This window comes from Tinamus guttatus, unplaced genomic scaffold (assembly GCF_059628265.1).
Source record: "Tinamus guttatus ecotype Peru unplaced genomic scaffold, ASM5962826v1 Tinamus_guttatus_pri_ptg000314l, whole genome shotgun sequence".
NCBI classification, from domain to species: domain Eukaryota; kingdom Metazoa; phylum Chordata; class Aves; order Tinamiformes; family Tinamidae; genus Tinamus; species Tinamus guttatus.
The window spans coordinates 815,821-840,029 of record NW_028288848.1 but is presented as its reverse complement, the minus strand read 5'-3'; the positions used below and the strand labels follow the sequence as shown (position 1 = coordinate 840,029).

Here is a 24,209-nt window from a genome sequence, read left to right as displayed (position 1 = left end):
TGGTAAGTAAAAAAATAACAGCTACAAGTTAAAACAAAAATTAAAGTTACAAGATAATGAAAAAGATAATATTGCAGGAAAGGTTAGTCCAGTCAGAAGCTGATTTTAAGTGTAGCTGAAATAGCTGGAAGTTAAAAAAAAAAAAAAAAAAAAAAAAAAAAAAAAAAGGAAACGGTATGGAACAGCCAGTCAAAATGGGGGAAAAAAAACACCATGAAGAACTGAACATGTCATCTTGTAGTCCTTGCTTCTGCCTCTTTGCTGCTGTCAGCTGTGTTTCTGGCTGGATCGTTTAATTTCTTTCTTTAAGACTCATCCTTCTGTAGGAGGATGGAGGCTGCCTAAGCATCTTGTAAAGTTTTCTTCAGAAATGAATTCAGAACTTGAAGGAGTTTAGCTCTTTAATAGGCAATAAATTGTGAGTTAGAGTCCAAGCTCTAGTTCTGTTTATCCCTTTTACCTGATTATTAAGTATTCTTCAGTAAAGAATGTATACGTAGGCCTTGATCAGCCCTTGGGGTGCCAACTGCAATGTTTTGTTAGATATAATTAAGGAATCCAAAGCCCTAGTGACTGAAGCCGGGCTCGGGAGACCGAGCTCGGCATCGCAGGCTTCCAGACTCAGAACCTGAGGAAGCTTTGTAGTCCAAAGTGTTACGAGATGGAAAACTGGTGTTCAGAGCCACTTTGATTTGTTTCCTAAAACCTGCTCAAGTCCCACGAGACACAATGTAGAAGACATGAACATCAAAATTCCGTAGTAGGAAATTTATTTTTTAATATTGATGGATTCTGGAAATGCAAGAGCTTTAGCTGAAGATGGGTTACTGTTTTCTCTTAGTGCTATATTTTCTTCAAGGTCATCTTCTCTCATGTACTGCATATCTGGGCAATGTGCAACATTATGTAAATTCTAGAACAAATAGAATGAGACATGTACTACAGGCTGGAGGATAAAATAACAGGAGAAAACAGTAGGAAGGATTGCTTGGAACATTTTTATGCTGTCCTAGCAAAATTTGTTAGCGTAATTTTCAAACTCCTTAATCATCTACTTAGTTGTCAGTGTTTAAAAAAATTACTCTAGCTGCTTATCATCTTGTCATATTCTTTAAGTGAGATATTTCTAAAATTATTCTTAAAATGTATGAGATGGTAGGAGAGAATTCTTTGCAGTAACATATGACACATGCTGTGAATGCATAATACATTTAATAATAAGATAACGTAAGCTCTTTTCTGCATTGCCTTTTTTTTTTTTTTTTCCCTAAAACGATAACATCCTAAACAATGTTCAGTTTTCACATAATTGTGCTACCAACGCTCTTGCTTTTACAGTATGAGTAAGACTGAGTATCAGCACAGCAGGAACATTGTTTTAACACCCATTGCTCTCTGCGCGGTCTAAAAAGGCACGATGCTTAAAAACCAATGATCACTTTTAAAAGCCCTCCTACCTGGGAAGCAATGCAGCTAAGATTTTTGAGCAAGTCTCTATCATAATTATTGCCATTATAAATCTGTCTCTGCTATCGTACAGTTGGATATTTCCAACATCAAAGGCAACAGCTTTTCCCACATATACCAGAGTCTATAATCATTCTGTTTAAAAATGTTAATTGCTCATGGGAAACATTTTTAAAAAAACATTTACCAGATAATCTAATCTCAATATTATATGTTTTGACTGGATATAAATGAATCTTCAAACTACTAACAAAAAAAAAGATGCTTCTGGTAATATGTACAGTGTGTGTGTCGGGTCAGTCAGCAGCATCTGCTGGAGCTGGGTGAGAGGGTTTTCGTGTTCCTACAGGACTAATGAGTGTGAGGGAAATAAATCTGAGTTTTTCAAGTTCTTCTGAAACATCTGACTCTGGAGAAGCACCCTGCTCAGTGTTCATTTCAAGTACATGTTTTGTAATTAAAATACTTTTAGATGTGTTTATATGTGTGCATATAGTCCCACGATCACTTCAAAGTAATTCACAGCCTGATTTATTAGAACACAGGCAGAATACACGTGAAGAAGGTTACGTGTAGCAAGCCAGGAGATGCAGACTAAGGAAAACCAGTTGGAAACGGATACCTATCGCTACTGAATCATTTGACTGTGGTTGTCCTTTCTCATTTCCAATCCATCAACTTCTTGCAGTCTCCAAATCTGTAAAACAGGCTATATAATTCATGCTAGACCTTAGGAAAGTCCCATTTTGTGTCTCACTAGTTTGTTTCGTTTCTGCTCCTTGTTATAGACAGATCTCTTGGCTCTTCTCTGGGGAGCTTCTTCATTTCTGCTCTTGCTTCAGGTTTTCTGCTTCCTGTCATCTTTTCTTGTAGTCCTGACTGCTGCTCCCCAAAGATTTTGCAAAACTATTCGAATTAACTCATAGTATCCAGAGCAATGTAAACTGGCAGTCTTTTCTCCTTGCTGCTGAGCTATAATAATAATATATATAATTTTGTAATATATACAAATAGCCTTGTATATTAAATTCTAATACAGCAAATTATATAATTTCACACATAATTGAAAGCAAACTCTTTTGAACTAATATATGCTGTTGTCTGTTTATTTGGTCTTCCTAAGAATCATTTATTTAGTTACTATCATAGCACAATAACACTATTTTTGAGTTAATCTGAAAGCACCCATACGTCTTTAATTGTGTATATGCACTTAAATATATGTATGTACTTATGTACAGTAAGATACCATTACGATAGAAATTGACGCTACTCAAAATAGTCAGATGACTTCGGCCTGAAAAATGACTTCTAGGAGAGGAAAAAAAATGTTAATTAAAAGTCTTCATAAAGCAATCTTTTCAGCAACCTTTTACAAATAGAATTATTTTATTCGGATTCAAATTGGCTTGCAACAATCCAATGCATCCTAAATATTTTTCTGCTCCTAAAATAAGAACTGAAGATCCTTATACCTATGAAGAAAGTCCTAATACGGTTGCCATTGAAAGACGTACTGGTTAGTTTTCAAGGCTGTCATAAAATGGCTATGCAATGAGGGATATGTTCTCCTTAACAACACACCTGAGTATTCAAGTTGTTGCAGGTAGCTCATGCTAGCAGACTCAACAATGAGAAAGTAATAATTGTAGTGTTTAAATTTATAATCTCCTTTTGAAAAGGTTATTTTATTATCAGCAGCTATGTTAGGCTGGGAAGATTTGAAAACCATGCCATACACTGAGACATTAAAGACGAAAGGTTCAAAAGCTTCTGTTCTGCATGTCATGTTATTTTACAGGAATTCAGTGTCTGTCATATGTTTGTATAATAGCTTCAGGCTCATTGTAGTGTGGTTCTGTGCCCGAGTCCTGAGGGAGGATAATGCCTATCTCAGAAAACCTCAGAGGAGCTTTTTAAATTTGTATTTATTCACTGAGCTCCCTTCTTATGAAATATTTATGCAGTGATCTAGAAGAAACCTCTGCATTGCCTTTATATTTGTTGGTTGATTGCGTAATTTTGTATGCAAAGCTGGCACAATGTCTCATAATGCCTTGACCCAAGTCCTACTTTCTCTTAGGTTTGATTACAAGTTGACCTCAGCTAATAGAAGTGTTCATGCTAAATTTTCTAGCTGTCCTAATTTTTCTTTGGATTCTTTCATTATAATGTGCTATGATTACATCTATGTTTTCTTAGAAATGCACAAAAATTGGAACCAGATGTCTTACAAGCAGCCTCTGAGTAACTCCGTAAAATGATTATTTCTGTGCTCCGGTAAAATCTTCTTTATCTTGTTTCACCACTTATACTTAATTCCATCTCCTTTGCAAAATGGAAGTAATACAGTTGAAAGGGAGGAGGATTGTTATACTGTAGCTATCCATGCTTCTTCTGGGTTATAGCTTGAATGACTGTAGCACAAAGACCATCCAAAATCTAAATCAAATCATAAATGCACCATTTATGTTGTGTTAAAGAAGTGTGTTACACCATCGTTTTGAGGTCTGCAGTGGCAGCTACTGCATTTCTGTATAGACTTCAAGCTTCCTTTGTACGCTGAAAAACCTTAAAAAAACTTGGAAGTTCTGTGTGTGGGGTTTTTTTTTTTTTTTTGCCTTATTCTGGATTTTTAACAGCTGGGCATGTGGCAAAGCACTCTTCTGTCCCCCAAAATACTCAATGGATTGAAAGTTTTTAAATAATGGATGGAGTATCCTCTATTAAGAGAGAATCACAGTATAGACTTCAGACGCTGAGATGAAAAAGAGCTTTTGATGACTGAACTGCCATGTAGCTGCCAAACATTATGTGGCCAAATCAAAGAGACTAAAAACACACCTTCTGGTGCAAAACTCGTTGGAGTGAATGAGTCTTCTCCCCCGCCTCCCCACCAGAATACTTCCTGAGACACTTAATAATCTTGTCCAGCATGTGCCTAGCCACTGATTTTGCTGAGCTACCCATCAAGGCACCCGTCATTCTTTTGTCTGCAAGCTGTATGGAGTATGTTTAAACTATCTGCACATGCAGCACCAATGCTGTTATCATGTGAGAGGACATGACTACTGTTAATTTCATTTGGAACTAGAATGGTAGGAGCAGTGTTTATCTTTCACATAAGTATTTCATGCTTAGTGTGCTCATGCAGCAAATGCAAGACCTGGGCTGCTTTACCTTCTCAGAATCAAGGGATTCAAACCAAGTCTGTTTCTAGAAGTACATCCTGATTACTTGGTTATAGGCAGGGTAGACACTTAGCATCTGAGGCAACTAGGAGTAATCATGGGCATCAGTCAGATCCCTGAGACCACAAGAAAAATGGTGTGCTAATCACAGCATAGATCTAGGAATGATTTTTACTCTCAATCCTTTATTTTAGTCCACTAGTTAATGCAAAAGGTAGAAGCAGTCCTGGGCCACAACTTTCTACCTCCAAGCTTCAAGTCAATCTTCAAAGCTCCAAGTACCATCTTCACATGGGCAACTCTCTCTAGAAAAAGATACACATAGCTCTTCAATATTTCCTTCTGGCATTCTTATTTCTTTTCCTCTCCTCAGCCTGCTGTTAAGCTTTTCACTCTTTAATTTTGTTTTTTTTTGCGGAGTTTATTTACACATTAAACTCAGAGGAGTGAATTCTGTTGCCGAAGCTGCAAGCCTAAAGTGGGTGAATAGGTTTCTTCATACCTAATGCCTCAGTCCTGAAATCTCCTGTGGTAGCCTGTGCTTGACGCTTTCCTGGCTTTTGGTATCCCTCCCTGATACCACTTGCAATATCTCTTAATAGCACGTCTCTGCGGAGAACAGTCACACAGTCTGTCATTTTGATGAAAATATATAGGGACTATTACAGTACATAAGCTGTGCTAACTAAGGGAACAAAAACTCCATGAGCTACATAAAACCACACCATTAATTGAAGATTTCTTATAACTGCTAGTAAATGATATGCTTGTAGTTGGAACAAAGTTATTAAGATCTGGTTTTAAATAGTATATTCATTTTTTAGCATTAAACTTTTCTACTGTTCTGACCACAAAGTGGTGATATATGTTCAATGACATGTTTTTCATTTAGTAATAGTTGGGTTTAGTACCTAGCAGTAATAGTTGCTTTTAATAACAAAAAAGCTGCTGTTCCTAGCTATTAGACTTCAGTGAACCTCCAGTGTTTTGCCCGTATATCACAGATTTTTTTAAAAACAAAAGTCAAGTGCTCACATTTCAAAAGAAATATAACTAAATACATTTCTGTATCAAATGATTATATGAGGAAGGTATACATTTACCTTTAAGCGAGATAGAACATCTAAATTCTCATTGAGTCTGGCAAACATGTAAAAATTGCTTATTATATTCAGGTTGAAAAAAATCAAGCTGGAGTACAACATTTAGTTTTGTAATGAATGGTGTGAAGATTATTGCTGAGAGATTTTTTTAAAAGCACAATTGTGTGTATTTTTATTAGAGTTACTCTTTTGTATCTAGGTTTTCGAAATGAGGAGTAATGTTCTTAGCTGTGAGCGCCCAGCTAATATGAACAGAAGTCATGTACTTTCTGGTGGACATAAAGCTGTTTTATAATCATTGATGTCTCTAATTCTTTATGGTGGCAGCTATATTAATAGCAATTTTGTTATTTTTGCTGCTAATTTTGCAGTAGACAGGTTAGTGTGCATGGCCATACAACATACAGCAATATTGTACAAAACGAGTGGTTTATGAAGTTCTCTATTAAGATAGCACCAACAAAACGAGTATTTAGTTGTAAGTTATAATTCAGAAAAGAAATCAAACTCAGTAGACTTTCTTTTATTAGTTTTTAATAGAACTGAAGTGATTTTCAGGATTTAACTTGCTATCAGGAAACAGGTGAGTTGTCAATTTCTACTGCCATTGCAGATGTCTGGAAAATTGACCTTTTATCTCCTACAAGAAAATTCAGTGTTGAAGAAGTTTCTAGTTCAAAACTTCATAATCAGGGGCCTTGATTCCTCTGTTGGGTAAGACTAGAACAAGGACAAAAATATTTTAGCTTTTATCTGTGTGAAAAACTGTCAGAAACTTAGAAATCATAAGTGAACACAGTATTCTTGGCTACATTTTCTTCTCATTTACTTAAAGTAGAATTAAGAATGAGCATGTTTTCGTAGGATTTTGATGCAGTTAGGAAGGGACCTAACAAATTGGATAGAGATTTTATGCAGCTTTTCTATTCAGTATTTTTATTGTCTAATAGGCAGGAAATTACATTTATAGAATTCACACCTCTTCTTTCTTTGCTGTTTTTATTTATTTTTTAATTATTTTTTCCCACCTGATTATCAGGTGGCTGAAATTTTAGAAGAAACTTTCTATTGGGAAAATATGGTTTAGAAAATTTCTTTTTCATGATGATTTAGTCGACGTGTTAAATAACTGTTAAATAGACATTATGACAGGAATTGCTAATTTTTATGTAATACCTTATTCTAGAATAAACGTGCTTTGTGTTATCTGAAACAGTAGAAAGACTGTTAAATAAAGGAAGACTTCTTAATGTGAAATACAAAGAAAAGATATCACAGCACAATAGTTTATTCAAAGAAGCCCTGTGTTGCTTTCTGTATGGTATTTGTTAGAATAGGCCTTTTCAGTATGGGCTTTTTTCTTCAAAATATGTTTTAAGAAAATTTATTTGCTTTCTTTCCTGAACACTGTTTACTGAATAGTATTCAGGATAGTGTGAATACTGAGTGAAGGAAAAGCCTGTACATGGATTTAGTTTTGAATTTAAATTAAATTCAGTCCAATCTAAATGTATTCCAAACAAATTCTCATACTATTAAAGCAGAAGAAAGATGGATTAGCATCAGAAAGTTAGCTGAGAAAGCTGAAAAAAAGATATCTTCAACAAATTACTGACCCATTTTTTTTTGCTGCTGTAATGCTTGTTAGAGGTGAGCAAACTTTTCAGTATACTATTATTTTGTATGCATATCATAATTACTTTTGCTTTAAGTGAACTGTATTATAAAGAAGTATGGCTTCTAGCATAATTAACTGTAATTTTTTAAAAAAATCAACTAACAACAAGAGCCTTTTTATAGATATGTTTGTATTCTGTAAACCACTTAGGCACAAAGTAATCCTAAGCAAAGAAGCTAGAATTATAAGTGAAGGAAACTGCTCCTGTAAAACTGTGTTTACAAGGTTACAGTGCTCTGAGGAGGGGAAAAAGAAATCTTTGAGTATGAGATTCTCATGCCAAAGTGCCAGAGATAAACTGTTTTGGTGACTGTGGGATTTCATAGGATACTGAGAGGATATTTGACTTAGTGTCTTTTTGTTGTCTTAGCTTTTTTGCCCACAGAAGTAATTTATAAATTTTCTATAGAGCACTGAAAAAAAAAAAATTGACCTTTTAAATCTGATTTTGCCTACTAAATCAGCAGGCATGTTCTCCCTACAGAGTGGTGTGGTTTTAAGAACAGTGCTCATGGGGCAGTATTAGCCCATGTGTGAGCTGGGGATTCCTGTTTAAAGAGGTGGTGTTTATGCAGAATTACCAAATGCCTGTAAGTGATACTACAGTTTGCAGTAAACTTCCACTAAGATATAACAAAAACAAAATGGTTTTATAATCTTTCTCGAAGAATCATTTATATTGGGTTTTATGGTCCTTTTTTTCCTTAGATTAAATGCAAATAAAACAAAATCATCCTGCGTTAAGTGTTGAAAATTGTCATTACATTTCTACTTCCTAAATATCAAGTTGGGAATGTAAAGTTAAAATTCTGTTAGCAGCCATAACATAATGTAAAATGTGTAAAATTAAACTTTTATAGGTATAATAACTTCTCTTATTTGAAGATCTTAAGTACAATTTTGTTTAGCGTAGCTGAGGGTAGTAGTGGCAAAAATTTTATGTTTAAATTCAATATAAATAAGCTTTTTAAATTGATACTAATATAGAAATATTATCCTGTTACAAATGCATTACTTGAATTACTTCTATTTCCTCAGCTAGCTTGTCTTTCAGAAATAAATACAAGATATTTTATTAGGTTTGAAACTGAAACAGAAAAGATGTGTAGTGTATGTTGTATAGAAGAGGTTACATCGGGGGTAATGTTCTAAACTTCAGTTATTTTAATAAATATATATATGTGTGTGTATACACACACAAGCACTCAAATATATATTTAACAAGTATTTAAACACACTTAAAGCATATGTTTAATGTTAATTTTCTTATGTAATAAGGTTTTCTTTCTACCCTACACAAACACAATTCTGTATCTATATAGGAACTAATTTATTAATAGCTCTCTTGCTTAAGCTTGATTTTTTAGTATGTTGGTTTGCATAATGCATAAATGGAACTTCACTGTCCATAACGAAGTTGTTTCTAGTTGATACCAGTGGAGTGAGAACAAGATAGTCATTTTTTCTTCCCCCTAGGTTAAGGCAAATCTATTTCTGAAATTTTGCAATGGTATGATTAATACAATGATATTCAGTAAATTGAATCTAAACTTTTTTTTTAGATCTATGATAGATAGATATCTAATGAAAGATATCTGAAATATTAGAAAAGAGAGTGTCAACAGCTTGTATTACCTAAATCACTTCAAGTAGCAGACATTCTGTGCTTATTCAGCACACCTTGGCACCTTGGCATGACACATGAAAATTCAGGGGTTCTTTAACTGATGACCACTTATTACTTTTATTGGCACAGCCGAGATCCAGCACTTTGATGTATATCATATTCCTTTATCTCTTTTGTGCTCATCTGATCATTTCTCAAGGATTAATTAACCTTAGAATTGCTTTCATTGATGTCTTGATCAAATCCTCCTATGTGTTATTGTATAACCTGGTTTCTGACAATGACATGTTTTTATACATTTTTTTATCATTGTGTTTTTTACTTCTGTATGGTATAAATTTATTTTCTGGTATAAGGAATATTTATAAAATGTGACTCTCTTGTATTGTCTTAGCTGTATATTAGTATGCCAACCTTCCTGATGAAATCTGTAAAGTCACTCCTTTACAAGATATTCACAGAGAAGATGGTCAGAACACAATTTGAAAACCTTCAGCTGTCCTAAAATGTAGTGGTTTTACCTGCTAAATCCTACTACTTTTTTTTTCTTTCTTTCTTTCCTTATATCAGATTTTAGGAAATATTTTACTTTATACTAAAAGAGATTTCAGCTGCTCACCTAATCTTGGCTCAGAAGGTGATAACCTCCAATTAAGAGTTGGCAGCTAGAAGCTAAAGATGACGATTTCTGAAACTGCTTCTGCTTGATCCTCAAATGAATGTCTCAATATGCCCACACTTTAGTTTTTTTTAAATGCACTAGAAACCAGGAGAATAGACATGTTGCTTGTATAAAATTGTTAAATCTATCCTTTCAAATATATCTAGCTCACGAGAAACTTATTCTCTCACTCACCTTATTCTCACCATAACCGCTTCTGTTTTGTTCTCATAGTTTTATATAGATATATCTGTAATGAGTCAAAAGCTCCAGCATCTTTGCTTGCAATCCTTCCTCAGGAAACCTCTCAAATATGTCTCTTGGCAGCTGATTAGTCTGATTAGTGTCCCATCGCAAGAGTTTTAATTTCTTTTATTATTTGGCTGTATGCCCTTCAGATTAAATGGGGTCGGAGATCAGAGGTTGCATATTGATTGGAGCCATAAGACAGACCTGTCCAGGGTAACAGCAAAGTAGAAACCTGTCTGAATCCCTACACATGAAATATGTCACCAGGACACGGGAAGAGTTTCAAGCAGTAGTAGATTTTCAGTAAAATGCTCATCCCTCTCCATCATAGGCCTTGGAAACCTCCTGCAGGCTGTTAGGAGAAGAGCTTTAAGGCATCCTGCAAAATATTTTCCACTGGTAGAATGAAGATTCCTGAAAAAAAAAAATCCTTTGTAATGGCATTTTTGTTTGATTGCAGTTGATTTCACCTTCATTTTCTGAGCAGTAAATGCAATACATTACCATGTCAGACTGCATTAGTCATTTAAGAAAAAAAGCTTCACCCACAGATGAATGCATTAAAAATCAGTAGTATTTTGTACTTCCTAATGGCTAACACAGGGAAATCATTTGCTGACTTTTTTTTTTTATATATATATTTTTGTGTCATTTTGTCTGATAAATTGTGTTTCTTTCTTCTTTGGGCTATTATCCTGAATGACCAAATAAATACAAGTGGTTGCAATCACCACTTGTCGATTTTAGTTTTTTCCCCTCTAGATTAGATTTAAAAAAAAAAAAAAAAAAAACATTTAAAGCTGCTGGGAGTAGTTACTGAGTGGTTTAAATTGTTTTGCCTTTATACTGCCTTATAATAATCCTTTTTTATTTCTGTTATAATTTAGGAAGATTCATATTTAGAGAAAAGGGGAAAAACAGCAGATTTGAAAAGTTTTTTTTTTTTTTTTTTTTTTAGCCAAAATTTTCAAAATGAGCTGTAGAGAATGTGCTCTTCCTTTCAGGAACTTTAAACAGCTTTAGTTATAAAAATGTGTGAACTGAAAACAGTTTCTTTAAACACACCTCATTGGATGTGCACTAGTGAAGACACACCCAAATTGTATTTTTTTTTTTTTCTCAAAACAAAATATCATTATTTCTTTATGATTGTATTTGCCCCTGCAGAAACTGTCTGCTGCATCTGAAAGTACTTTTTCAAGCAGTTCTAATTGCATCTTGCATTTTCATGTGGAAATCCCTTTTCTCGAACAAAAAGCTAGGGAGTAATTTAAGAAATAATATTTTAAAGGTGATAAGGAAATTTGTCTGTAAGTGTTTTCAGCTGGGAGATGGTGTGCTACTTTTTAGATTTAGAGTTTAATTTCTGACTTCAACTCAGAAAACTCCCAGTTCAGCACAGTGCAAAATTGAATTTACAGGTTATTTATTTTTTTAATAACTGATTTTATTTTATTTACAAGTGAGAAGTGGAAAGAATAAAAAGGAAAACTGATATATGGGAGGTGGTTTGTATATCTCAAAATACTTGGAAAAATAATTTCAAATGGAACTTTTCAGTTGATGTGTTCAAAGAAGGTGCAAAAGTTCCAGTTCATACACAGATTAACATGGAGTTAAAAACACTGGTGATGCTGGACTTCATGAGTTCTCATGGAGATTTTTTGGTTTGGCGTGCTTTAGTGTTATGTTTAATAGATTATTCCTGAATTAGAACAATTCATAAAAATCCTATAATGTCAAGAATATATTAATTTAGTATTGGCATGAACGTATGATCGAGACTCTTAGTTGCTTAAGAATCTGTTTGATTCAGACCCAGATAAAAACCTTAGCTTTTCAGTATTATTATTGTGCTGCATTTTTATTATCTACATGTCTAAAACAAGATTATGGTTTTCAAAGCTGTATTTATAATATTAGTTGCTGATGATTAAAGGCAGACTTAGTATGAGTACTTGAGGTATAATTATTACCAAAAAAAATTAGTTTACTGTTCACTTTAAACAGAAGAAATAATATAATCCTTGCCATCACTATGTTGCCAAAGTGTAATAAACGATTTGAGAATAAATAAAATACTTGAAATGGAGAAGGATGCAACAGGATGATACTGTTATAAACAAAATAGAATTTAAATACTAAAAAGAAGCTGAAATGATGTTCAGGCTTGGGTGAATTGTCCGTTCTGGAATGGTGCAAGGAAGCTCAGGGCACAAACATTCCTGTAGGCAGCACGTTGTCCTCGAAGGCCTTGGGGACGGTGTAGGCTACACCCTGAGATCAACATTTAATGCTTGTTGAGCAAATTGCCAGACTGTGAGCAGCGGCTAACGTTCCCGAGGAGATGTCTGGGTGATGGGAATGTGTGCTAGAAGGAGTGTCCAGCACAGGTTTATATCAAAACCATGATCCAGTATTTCTGAATTCTTCAAATAGCTGCTCTGGCTTTAAATTATACATATCTGTTATATAGAGAATTTTTGTGGCTGCAGAGTTCCTGATTATTCCAAATTTCTTATCACACACATATACATTGAAAAACTTGCATCTATTCCTCCTCCTGTTTTTCTCCATTTGTCGAGTATGAGGCCTCACAATCCTTAGTTCTGTGTTTGCAAAAATAGATGTTTTTTTGTCTGTCTTAGTATAACTTTTAAAAGTTCGTGTGACATCAGAGAAAAGACGAGTAAAACCAAGAAGGACTGGAATTAGTTGCATGTAGTATAATTGTTTTAACTAATTTTCTTGTAGAAAAATAGCTATCAATGCAAAGAACCATACTAAAAAGTTGTGTTGCTGTTATTCACTGATCATCCTCCTTACAGTGGTAAAACTGCAATGTGTTTTGAGAGTGTGGAAATATTGACATTACTCTTCTCTCCCCGAGATCTTTAGCAAATGTGGCAGGATGGTGCACAGCAATACACCTGCGAGTGGAGATGATACGGATATTATTTACTATGGGGTGAAGACTCTGTAAAAATGAGAAATTAACATAATTCTCCCATATAAAAAGCTGATATTTAACAAGGTTCTTTGGCAAATATACTGCTGCTTTGTGATAATGCCTTTCCAGTTCTATAGAGAAATAAAGTGCAAAAATATCTTCTATATACCTCTCTAATGAGATTTTGATTTTGTAAGTTTAAAACTATTAATATGTGGCCAAAAGAGATGGATCTGTGAATGTATCAAATGCTCAAACAAATAAGACCTGTTTATCAATGAATATTAATTGTGGCAGTATCAAGGGATAGCCCTGCCTTCTACCTTTTGGGGTGCTTAGTAGAACAATCCTTTCTCATTTTTGAACACTCATTATTATTGCCTACTGCTTTGCAGAAGTTCTTTAGCTCTATTTTAATGCTGCTTAGTTAGACAATCTTGCATGAGTGTTTTGGGCATGCCTGTTTGCTTCTACAGTGCTCTATCTCCAAGGTTGACCTAAGGTATTTCTTTTCAAAATAATTGAGCAGTAAAAGACTGAGGGGCATCCAGCTGATATACATATCTAGAAAAATGAATGACTAGACTTTTACTGATATTAGAAAAGTCTTTCTCAGAAAGTCAATTTTTCTATGAATAGGCTAATTAACAGACTGCTGAAGTGAACATTTACAGTGAAACTGAGCCTTACGATGTCATATTCAATATATGCTTATACTTACTTTTTGTTACTCAGCCTAGCTGAGAAATGCTGTATCTTCTTTTATTTATGTAACTTATACTTTGCATGTTATCATAATTAACATAGTCATAGACCTTAATATTTAATAGCAATGTCATACCCTTTCTTTAAAAAACATCTGCAGGGTACATTAAAGGATTTATCCACATGTGGCTACTGGTTTAATAATCTCCACAGTAAACAAACAAGTTCAAGTATAATTTGTAGTGAGCTCCATTTGAAAGAAAATTCCTTCTTGCAGCTATATGTTGGAGCTGGGGGTTGGACAATAAATGTTTTTAAATTCAATTGTCTAAAATGCATACTTCATGGAAATGGTGATGGGTGTTCTTTTGCTGTCAGCATCAGCAAGAACATTTACTTGCTGAGCTAGCAACTCAGAAACAATCATGCTGTGGATTTATTATTTAATAAATTTTATAGGGCTGTAATTTGCAGCATGGATTTACTTTACTGGATTATATTGTTTTCATATAATCTTTCTGCTCCAATTAAAATCTGCATGTTGTACAAGACAATAGTGGAAACTGCTATTTGCCTCAATAGAATAAAAATTGCCAGGGTGTTTGCAGAGTGCATGTGTATGTGTCTTAAGGTGGTGGGTGGGTGTTTTTTTTTTTTTTTTTTTTTAATGCTCTGATATTCTGTTTTTGATTTTTAAAGCTCTAATATTGTGCTTCTAGTTAGTAGGTAAACATACTGTGATTGTAAATAGACCATACATATTTTATAATCAGGTTTGTTATAATAAGGTTTACTTTTTTTACATTTGTTTAAAATTTAATGATTTCTGAAATGTTTGCATGGTTGCTAAGTATTTAAAATAACTAAACAGAAATGCATATGAATAACACACATCTAAGATCGATAGAAATGCAGTTTTTACTATCAGGGCATATCACATATGCTCATATCATAATAATATCCATAACATTTGATGCATACTTCTTTTAAAAAAAGTAATTTATGTCTGCAGTTGGAGAGAAAGTACGCCAAGGTTTCTAGTGACAAACCCAATAGTAATCTGTTAGAGTCTTACATACAAAAAAACATGAAATTGGGTTAACTTCATCGTTTCTGTCTAAACAAGCACCACGAAGTACACATCTGCATGCAGCAGTGCAGTAAGAATGGATTTTTGGCAGTTAGTAAAGGTACCTAACCTTCAAACTAAGTGTTTTATGCACTTGGAACTGGCTGAAGTAGGATACCAGAGACTGTGTGGTTGGAGTCCAGGAGGTGAACTTCATCTTCTGTTTTGGTTTCATTCCGATGGAATTGAGTTCATGAACTTTAAAACCGCTGTGTGATACAAATCATACCAAGATAAGAGGAGGATGACTGGGAGATTTGTGACAGAAGCCAAATAATGTTGACAAATAATTGACAAGGGCAATATTAAGTCTTAACAGTCAATCTGGGAAATACTTTCCAGCATATCTACAGAGAATTGCATTTCTAAGGCAGTATCCTGTACCTAGAGTATATGGTGATCAGAACTTATGGACACTCAGCCTGGAGACAGTTTATACAATTTTGTTTGCTTAAGAATCATATTTTTCTTTTCTCTTGATGTGATATGGGGATTGAGTAAGTAGCTCTAAAATACTGCATCTAAAGGTTCCAGTTGTACTTGCAAAAAGAATTTTTCTAGCTGAGACAATTTTTTAAAATATGCAAATGTCAAGTTTGCATTTTGATTTAGAGAACATACACGTATTTGTGTAGGGATTTGCCACATGAAATAAAATCTCCATCAGAATTGTACAGTATCTTTCAAATCAACATATATCTTTGTCTATATTCTATATTCTGTATCTCTATCATATGTAAAACTGTGAGTATCTTAATTCCCATCTCTTCTTGTCTCTTTGAGAAAAATACACATATTGATAATGTTTTTTTTTCAGTTTCATGAGCTGCAATTTTTTTGGAAGGTAAAAGACTAACTCTTCCCTAATATGAGGTTCTGAAATCCGGCGGATGAAGCTGACATTTATTTTGAGTCTTAAACTTGGTCTTACAGTTTAAAAACTCTCAGCCCTCTGTAGACTGTGAAACAGAGAATGACAGATGTACTTTTTAACTCAAGGAGAGAAAGAAGACATGATATACTATCAGTCCCTCCTGTCTGCTAGAGGTGTGATAATATCATTGAAAGCACATTGCCTGGAATTAACTTACTGTTAAAAAATTGGTAGTGTTGTGGGATGTAGATCCATTTTTTAAAGGATAAAAAAATCCGTACACTTCATATTAATCATTTGGTTTGCAGAGATTCATCTGTGAGTTTTGAATACTGAATATGACGACAGTTAAATGAGGAGATAGTAGAAAACGTGATCAGAATTTAATAACATTTATAGAATGTGACTGCATATAAATTATTATGAAGTTAAATCAAGATTTCACATTAGTCTCTACATTGATGAATGCTGAGGAAGATTTGAGAGAGGATTAGTATCATTACAACCTTCTGAAAGTATTTGAGTATGATTTGTTGGAATATGTACTTAAAACAGTAGAGTTTAAATCTGTTATAGCCTTTTACATAGTGACATCTCTTCTGGAACAGTCAGGAAAGCAACAGTCAACAGCCAAGAGAAACTTGCCTCTAGATCTTGAACATTTTTAAAGATTATTTTTAATAAAGAAAAATTTCAGGTTTAGAAAGCTTTTCCCTGATGCATTAATAAGTATGCATGTTTTAGAGATTTAGTACTAGTTCATCCCCATGAAAACAATTACATTTTTTCCATTGGTTTCCATGACACCATGTTTATACCACTACTGATATTTGGAAAAAAGCCTTTTAGCTCATCTGGATTGGGAAACAGGGGCCCTTGTTAGCATCATCAGAACAACTCACTTGGACTCAATAATTTCTAAGATTAAGGTAGTTTTGGATTTGCATTTGCTCTTGCAAAGGCTGCAGAGAGTTTACTTCTTTTTCTTCCAAAAGCATAAACACTGCTCCTGGTTATTTTTTCTCTTTAAATTCTCTTCTCTCAGCAGATTGGTGTATATAGGTGTGTTTCAGCCTCTTCATGTTAAGCCACTGCCAGTGTCTCATCTGTGCTCCCAAATCAAATCATTTATGTTAAGAATTAGGCATCTGATTTGAAGCATAGTCATGACAGTAGATGCATTGCTGTCACCTCAGTGTCACTTGAGATACACAGCAAGGCAAAAGATGCACAGTATTAAGTAAAGCTTTCATTTTAACAGCAACTCTTATTTTCTTCGCTTTATTTTTGGGTGTTCTTACAAAGAAAAGTACTGCTAAATATTTCTTCACACTAATATTAGAGATAACTGCCCTTTCTGGGAAGGAGAAAAAAGTTAATTGATACAATCTTTAGCTGCTGCTGCTGGCACCTAAATGTCGTTCCTCAAAAACAAATGCATGAGGTGGAGAAAGGCAGGGACCACAAAAAATGTCAAATGCAAATGGAATTTCTTTTACTGACTTTTACTGACTTTACTGAGAATAAAGAGCATGTTTAGATGTAGATTTAAAATATATTATAAGATTTAGCATATTTCTAATACCATTAGCCTTTGAAAGATGCTGCCTTAGGTATTTCCACTATTATTTTATTTTTAACTGTTATTAACTGTTATTTTAGTACCATCAAACAAGAAACAAGTGTTCACTGACAGTTTTTAGAAAGAGGGTGTAAAGCAAAGTATAGGGAAAAAAAATCAAGGAAATATGGAAACAAGAGAGGGAAAATATTGAAGTACCAGAGAAAGAATGTAAATCTTTTGTTCCAAGCGATGCACAGATCAGAGATAAACATTAAACGTCTGATCAAGCTTTGATTTTTGTCATCCATTTTAATGGGTGTCAGCACCCTGACTCTGTCCTAGTACTGTTTCCATTACTGAAGCCCAGAGACCCCAGAAACTATTGAAATGTGAGTTTTCGTCTATTGATTCTGAGTTCCACCTTTATATTATTTAGTAATCACAAAGAGTACAGCACGGGGTTGTATAGCTTGACTTTGCTGAATGGACTACTTTAGTGTTTGTGTCTTAAAGTGTGGTTATGTAGGTACCTTGTAAGATTTTTGTCTCAACCAATCAATGCAATTGGTTTTTATGCGATATATATCTAAGGACTTTTGTGAGTTAGGAGTTTCAGTGGTTTAAAGCATTGATTCCTGATAAAAAGATAACAGGAGCATAGAATTTCAGTTAAGCAATTATCCCGCGTGACATTTTCAATATAAACACTAAGAATTGCGGGCAAGGATTTATTTAATGGCTCAATATGATTATTATCAGTGGTGCTGTCATCTGAGATTCTGTAGATATTGGAGTCAATAATTACCTTGAAATCAAGTGTAGCTTTATGTTGCAGCTTATTGATTAGAGAGTGTAGTTCATATTCAAAGTTTGTAATTTCTTTTGAATTTTTCAAAAACAGATCAGTGGAGAAAACCTGCAGAGATGCACAGAAATAATGATATCCAACATTTTTTCCACAGAATGCAGTAATATCATGCTGCTTCTGCCATTGCATTTGGTGTGGTATCATGCTCTCATATTTACTTCAGGAAGAACAGGCACAGCTTTATATGTGTTTTATTTGAATTACTCCCCACATACTTGTCCACAGTTTTGTAAGAGTCTATTTTTTCATCACAGACAGAAATATACTTTCAAGTCTGTATTTAGAATTATTGAACATTTTTTTTCCAGGAGTAGAATATTTAAGTAAAACTGATTATGACAAGGTGTCTTTTTTGAAGTTGTTATCCAGGAAAATTTAAATTCCTAGGAGTTTGAACAGTGACACTAAAAATTGCTCTTTATCTTGTAAAAGAAAAAAAAACAACGGCTGAGCTATCAGAACTAACGTTTTCATTTAGAAGGAAACAAAGTTCAGGACTTTCTCCACTCCTTTATTCTCCTCTCTCTACTATATTGGTCTTAACACCATATAACTTTAAAGAAAATAAGTTGCATATATTATAATAATATATTTTTTTTAAACATAGATGAATGTGATACATTTAGGATACAGAAATAAAATTTATGAAAATTCCTTCTGTTATAAACTGTAATATGAGTGAATAAATCTTGTCTTTTCCTTTTGATTTTATAGCTTGCACGTGCAGTGGTCATGCAAATATTTGTCACATGCAAACAGGAAAATGTTTCTGTACAACTAAAGGAATCAAAGGAGATCAGTGTCAACTGTGAGTACAATTAAGTGTATATGGACATTATTTTATGCCTAGTGGATAAGTGGACAATCCTTTCTTTGACTGTTTATTTATTTATTTATTGTCTTTCCTGGATGAACTGTGTGACGTTTCACTGCCGAATTTGGTGTCTTCTACATTTCTCAGGAACATTAGGAAAGGATGTTCCTTTTTATTCATGCCCTCCTGCACACCACATTCTCTGATAAATTCTTGTTCCTTTCAATTTTATATATTTATATTTTATATATAATTATATTTTACATATTTATGTTTTAAATAGCAACCAGACCAAATTGTCTTAGCACTATCACCTCTTTTAAACTGGAGAAAAGGCCTTAATATTATTGCTGTCCAGCAGGAAAATGCCAGAAGTTTAGATTAGCCTGCCACAAGGCATGTCCTTTGACTGTAGGTGACTGCAGATTCATCATTAATAGGAGAACATTGATGTGCTTAATGAAGTAGCTTGAAACCTACCCTTAAGGCCGTGCTTGATAAGTAGAGACAAGCAACAAAAATATCTGGTGCTGTGTCAGTGTGTGTGTTGTTTCTCATCTTCACATGCAGAAGCTGTGGTGACAGGTATGCTGTTTCAATAGCATCTCTGCCTAGCTAAGTGCTGACTCTCAGGATGAGACAGGAAGCAAAGACTAACAATAAAGGATGAGTTTTTTGTCATGACAAAAGCTGAATAGTGAGATTATTTTTGAGTTAAAAATTAAGTCTTTGCTGATAAGTTGTTTTCCTTCTTTTAGTGCCCAAACACTTAACCAGTTCTAGAAGTTAATGAGTGGTTTGGTTACCACCTGTTGGTAGTAAGGGTGTATATTAACTCAATATTGCCTGTTTACAAAGAACATTTAAAAATGTTCTCATCTGTTGCCCACCATAAGAATTAAAGGATGGGGAGCTCGGCATTCCAATCCTCTCTCAATTATTATTCAGCACTTAGATACTTTTTAGGACTTTTTCTCTTGCCTATATTTCCCATGCTTATTTTCCTATTGCATTTCCTTCTTCTTGTATCTATTTTGTTTTCTCCAGTCTGAGTTGAAGTTTTGTTGCATACACCCAGATACGCTCAGTCTCACCAGTTTGCTGTCCTATGTTTGTCTGCCACAAGGGAGTCTTTTATCACATTCAATAAACTGGAAGAGAAAAGGTTAATACTGATGGTGGATTTTCCTGTGTTAGTCAAAAGATACTTTCACAAAAAGGAAAAATTGAAATTTTAATTTTGACTTTTCCAGAATAAACGTAACACTGACGTTACAGACAGAAAGTCCCTAATTTTGTCTGATGTGACACATTCTTCTTTCTAGATTTTTATGTAGACCAAGCTGTGGTGTTCAAGCATTTGATATACCAAATGTTTTCTTTTGGATGAAATCAACTCATTCAAAGCATTTTTGGCCATGGTCACATTTCACATTGTAAGCATCGCATCTGTTGTGTTCATAGACACAAATATTTGCATGAAAATGAACCCTCTACTATGAGTCATTTTGTAACTGCATGGTTTTAATTTGGAATCCACTTTCCTAAATAAATAAATAATTATGTATATGCACACTCTCTGGTTTATGATAAAGCAACTAGAAAACGACCAGTTGTAGTGATCTAGTTATAGACACTCTGACTTTATTGGGACACTATCTAGAAAAAAATTTAGTATTTCTGCTATGACTACTAGATTTCCTGAGGAAAGTAGATAACTACAGAAGTTTGTAGAGAAGCTGTTTGGAATTTTAATACGTATCTCCAAACATTGTGCCTTGGATTTGTCATTGTGCTCTGTGCTCATTGTAATTTGAGGCTTAGTTTGGGAGTGATCCATTTCAGTCAAATGTTGTTTAAATTATTTTCCTTAGAATATCAGGAGGTGAGGAATGTCTCACTGCTGAGTTACTGAATCCAAGTCTTACTGCCATTTAATTTGTAAATGTTTTTTGAAGAACATTCATTTGCTGAAATTTGTATTATGTTTAAAAAATACCAGGCTATTTTCTCTGTTAAAAAAAATCCTTGCATTCAAAACCTATTTTAAATGTATCATAATGTCTTGTCAAAGTTCATACATAATTGTTATCTAGAAGATAGAAGGATTATTTTGAATCAGCTGTATGCTTTAGTGACATATTCTACATGTTATATTCAGCATAAATCATATAGATCTTGTTTCAAACAAATACTCCCCTCCATAGCTCTGGATAAAAATTATTTTTGCCACTCAGTGGATAGGCTGTTGTGCATTCTCAGCAGCAAACCTATAACCCTGTGATTTCTAAAATAAGGATTTCCATGAAAATTTCTACTCTAGCTGTTCAGCGTGAAAGTTAGATTTATATTCCCGTCAAGAATCCTATTGATTAGAAAGTCATAGCCGCAGGACTCTATGTTATTCCTTCCTCCCATGTGAATGCACACCATGTCTTAAGGGCAGAGATTTTGGGAAATCAAGGAGACTTTAGAACACAAAGTTTTTTCAAAATGAGAGCTGTAACAATCTGTAGAGAGAAAAAGGTTCTTGTCTTGGGACACGCATGCTTTCTTCTCTCACTAAGACCTCTGTGTTTTTTTCCTAGCTTAAAAACAACTGATGTTGTTTGGGCATTGTGGGCAGGTGCTTGTATGTGTGTGGAGCTGTTTTTATTTGCCTGTTTTGGGGTGGTTTAAGTATGCTGATCTCACAGCTGCCGTTGTGAATTGTGCTGTCGTGTATCACAAGAAACAGTGCAGACACTTTAAATCACAGTTAGTGCTTTGATAAGCACTAACGGCTTTGATAAGCAGGCATGCTTTTTTATCAGGTATTTTAAAATTATTTTTTAAAATGTCAAAAAATAAGTATTTTTGTTTGGCTTTAAGCAGATAGTTTTCACCGATGAAAACTGAGGTATCCTCCTAATCAGGAGAAACTGATTAATATGCTTCGATTATTTAAGGAAACTAGATTGTAACATGTAGAAACAGTTATGCAAAAAAACATGACAGGGATTCTCTTTTAACAGAGTTTTAAATGAAAGCAAATGCAGTTTCATAGCTTATTTTCCAAAATGTTCAGTCTTTCCTGGACATGCTGAAACATTTATAGCACTGGGCTTCCCAGTCAAAGCCATTGCTGGAGATTTGGAGATAGCAAATCAATCTCCCTTGTTAAGTGCTTTCTACTCTGGAAGAATTTAGACTCTAGGGCCTCTTCTGTTGGTAATGTTGGTGATGGTGTTCTTGAATGATGGGCAGGTTAAATATCAGTGCATCTAAGAATAATAATCTTACCTAACCAGGAAAATTTAAACTTAAACTCTCATTTGATCATATTCTACTTTATTATTTTTGTGTATTTGATGGTGTTTGACGCAATGCGTTTCCTCCTGTGGAGTCCAGTCCTTGCAGAGTCCAGAGCAGAAAACCTGCTCTGTTTTACAGGTCGATGCCTATTACCCCATTGGGTTTTATGGTTGAAGGAGAATTAGAGCAAAATTTGTCAATTATGTTTAGGAGGGCTTAGTGCCTGCATCCGTTTTAACTGTCTGTACCTATTAGCTGTACATATTAAGGATAGGCTTAAGCCTTCAACTAGTTCTTAAATAGTTAGATCATTAGGTTGCTAAGGAGAATGATAAAAATGTTCCCACTTTAATGTTAAATATCTGTTTTAAACATACTCATTTTCTTCTCTACATGTAGTAATTATTGCCAAATCTATCAGAGACTTGAAATATTTCATATTCTTTTTAAATTCATGTGTCTGGCATCAGTCATTTTTGCTAGAATTGTAAACATTTAACAATGCTTCTAAATATTGCAGGATCAGAACATGACCCAAATGCACTCTAATGACTTAATTTTGAATTAAAATTTGAATTTAATATTGAAATATATGAAATATTCTTAATCTAAAATGTGAGGAAAGATAAATCTCATGATTTAGGAAAGACTTGTACAGTTTTCCTTTCTTTTTTTTTGTAGTTTTGGCAGTATTGTATTTCTTCCTGTTTCTGTAGATTTGTTTCTAGTGCAGTAGGTTCACTTGCCCTTCTTTGATATATTTAGTGTATGATATGTAAAGTTCACGAAGGTCTCTGGGATCCTTTAGAATAACAGGCTTTCTGTAAATATAAAACAACACATCTCTTAAATCCTTTTACACTGCAAATCCCTGGGATTGTATTTTATTTGGAAAAGTACCAGACTTCGTTAAAATAGAACAACTGGAGTGTGAATGTCCTGTTTTATACCTAGGAGGCAGTGCTGTCAGAGAGGAGTAACTGGTCAGTAGGGAGCAGCTCCAGGCATTTAGTTTAGAGCTTTGTAAATTGGTACTTTATTGGGGGGGAGTATTGAAATGTGTCAAATCTGGACGACACTCTGATATTGATATTGCAATGCAAAACTCCTCTTTTTAGTAAGATGTTTCTTGCCAAGAGCTGAATTAAAAATGGCAGAAGTAATTTTCTTACATTTTACATTCAGATGAAATATGCTTTTATCTTTCTGACTTCAATACTAATTGCCTGGGAAAATGAGAACAGTTTGGAGGAGGAGGATTCTCTCTCTTTTTTTTTTATTTTTTTTTTTTATTTTGTGAGAACAAGGTCATTTTGCTCTTGACTTTCTTTTAAGTTAGACTTTTTCTTGAGTGATTAAGTGTGTATATATATATGTGTGTGTGTGTGTATATATATATATATATATATATATATATATATATATATATATATATAGTCATCCTTGTTGGCAGGCTTGTCAGGGCAGAATCTCCATTAGGCTTCAGTTGTTCTCTAAAGTCCTTTATATTCATGATTTCCTCTCCAGCCTTCCTCTAAGAATAGAAACTACAGAGCAAAATAGACTTTCTTTGCAACCTTGCGACTGCTGCTTGCTGTAAAATAGGGCTGTGGGCAGCACACTTGCCCCTGGTGTCCAGCTGGTTTATGTTAGCATACATACTGGATATAGATTGAAGTAATCCCTTTTTGATTTCTTTTTTAAAATATCTGAGGCTGGCTTTTTGTATCATGATGAGTGAATCAAAATGCCTTTCTTTAAAAAAAAGAAAAAAAAAAAAAAGTAAATAAATACTGCTCTGATGTGGTCATGCCACTTGGTGGCTGACATTTAAATAATCTGTTTTGTTTAATGAGGGGATATATCAATAAAAACATGGAATAGGAAAGACTGTGTAAATCTTTCAAAGATGACATGTTTTACATAAGATTTGAATTCTGGTACTCAGGATTTTTCCTTTCGTACCTAGGATATACCCTTTATAAGGCAAACTTGTTTCATAAAAAGGCTAACAATGTTAATACTAGGTGTTATT

The 24,209-nt window shown here is 34.0% G+C and overlaps 1 protein-coding gene across 1 annotated transcript in view; it reads left to right on the top strand.

The window, feature by feature from the left end:
* The window catches only part of ATRNL1 (attractin like 1), a 432,492-nt gene that overhangs the window by 118,565 nt on the left and 289,718 nt on the right, over positions 1 to 24,209 (top strand). Inside the window, exon 20 of the mRNA XM_088528590.1 lies at positions 18,781 to 18,874. Within this exon, the coding sequence (XP_088384716.1) occupies positions 18,781 to 18,874 (94 nt within the window). The remainder of the gene's footprint in view (positions 1 to 18,780; positions 18,875 to 24,209) is intronic.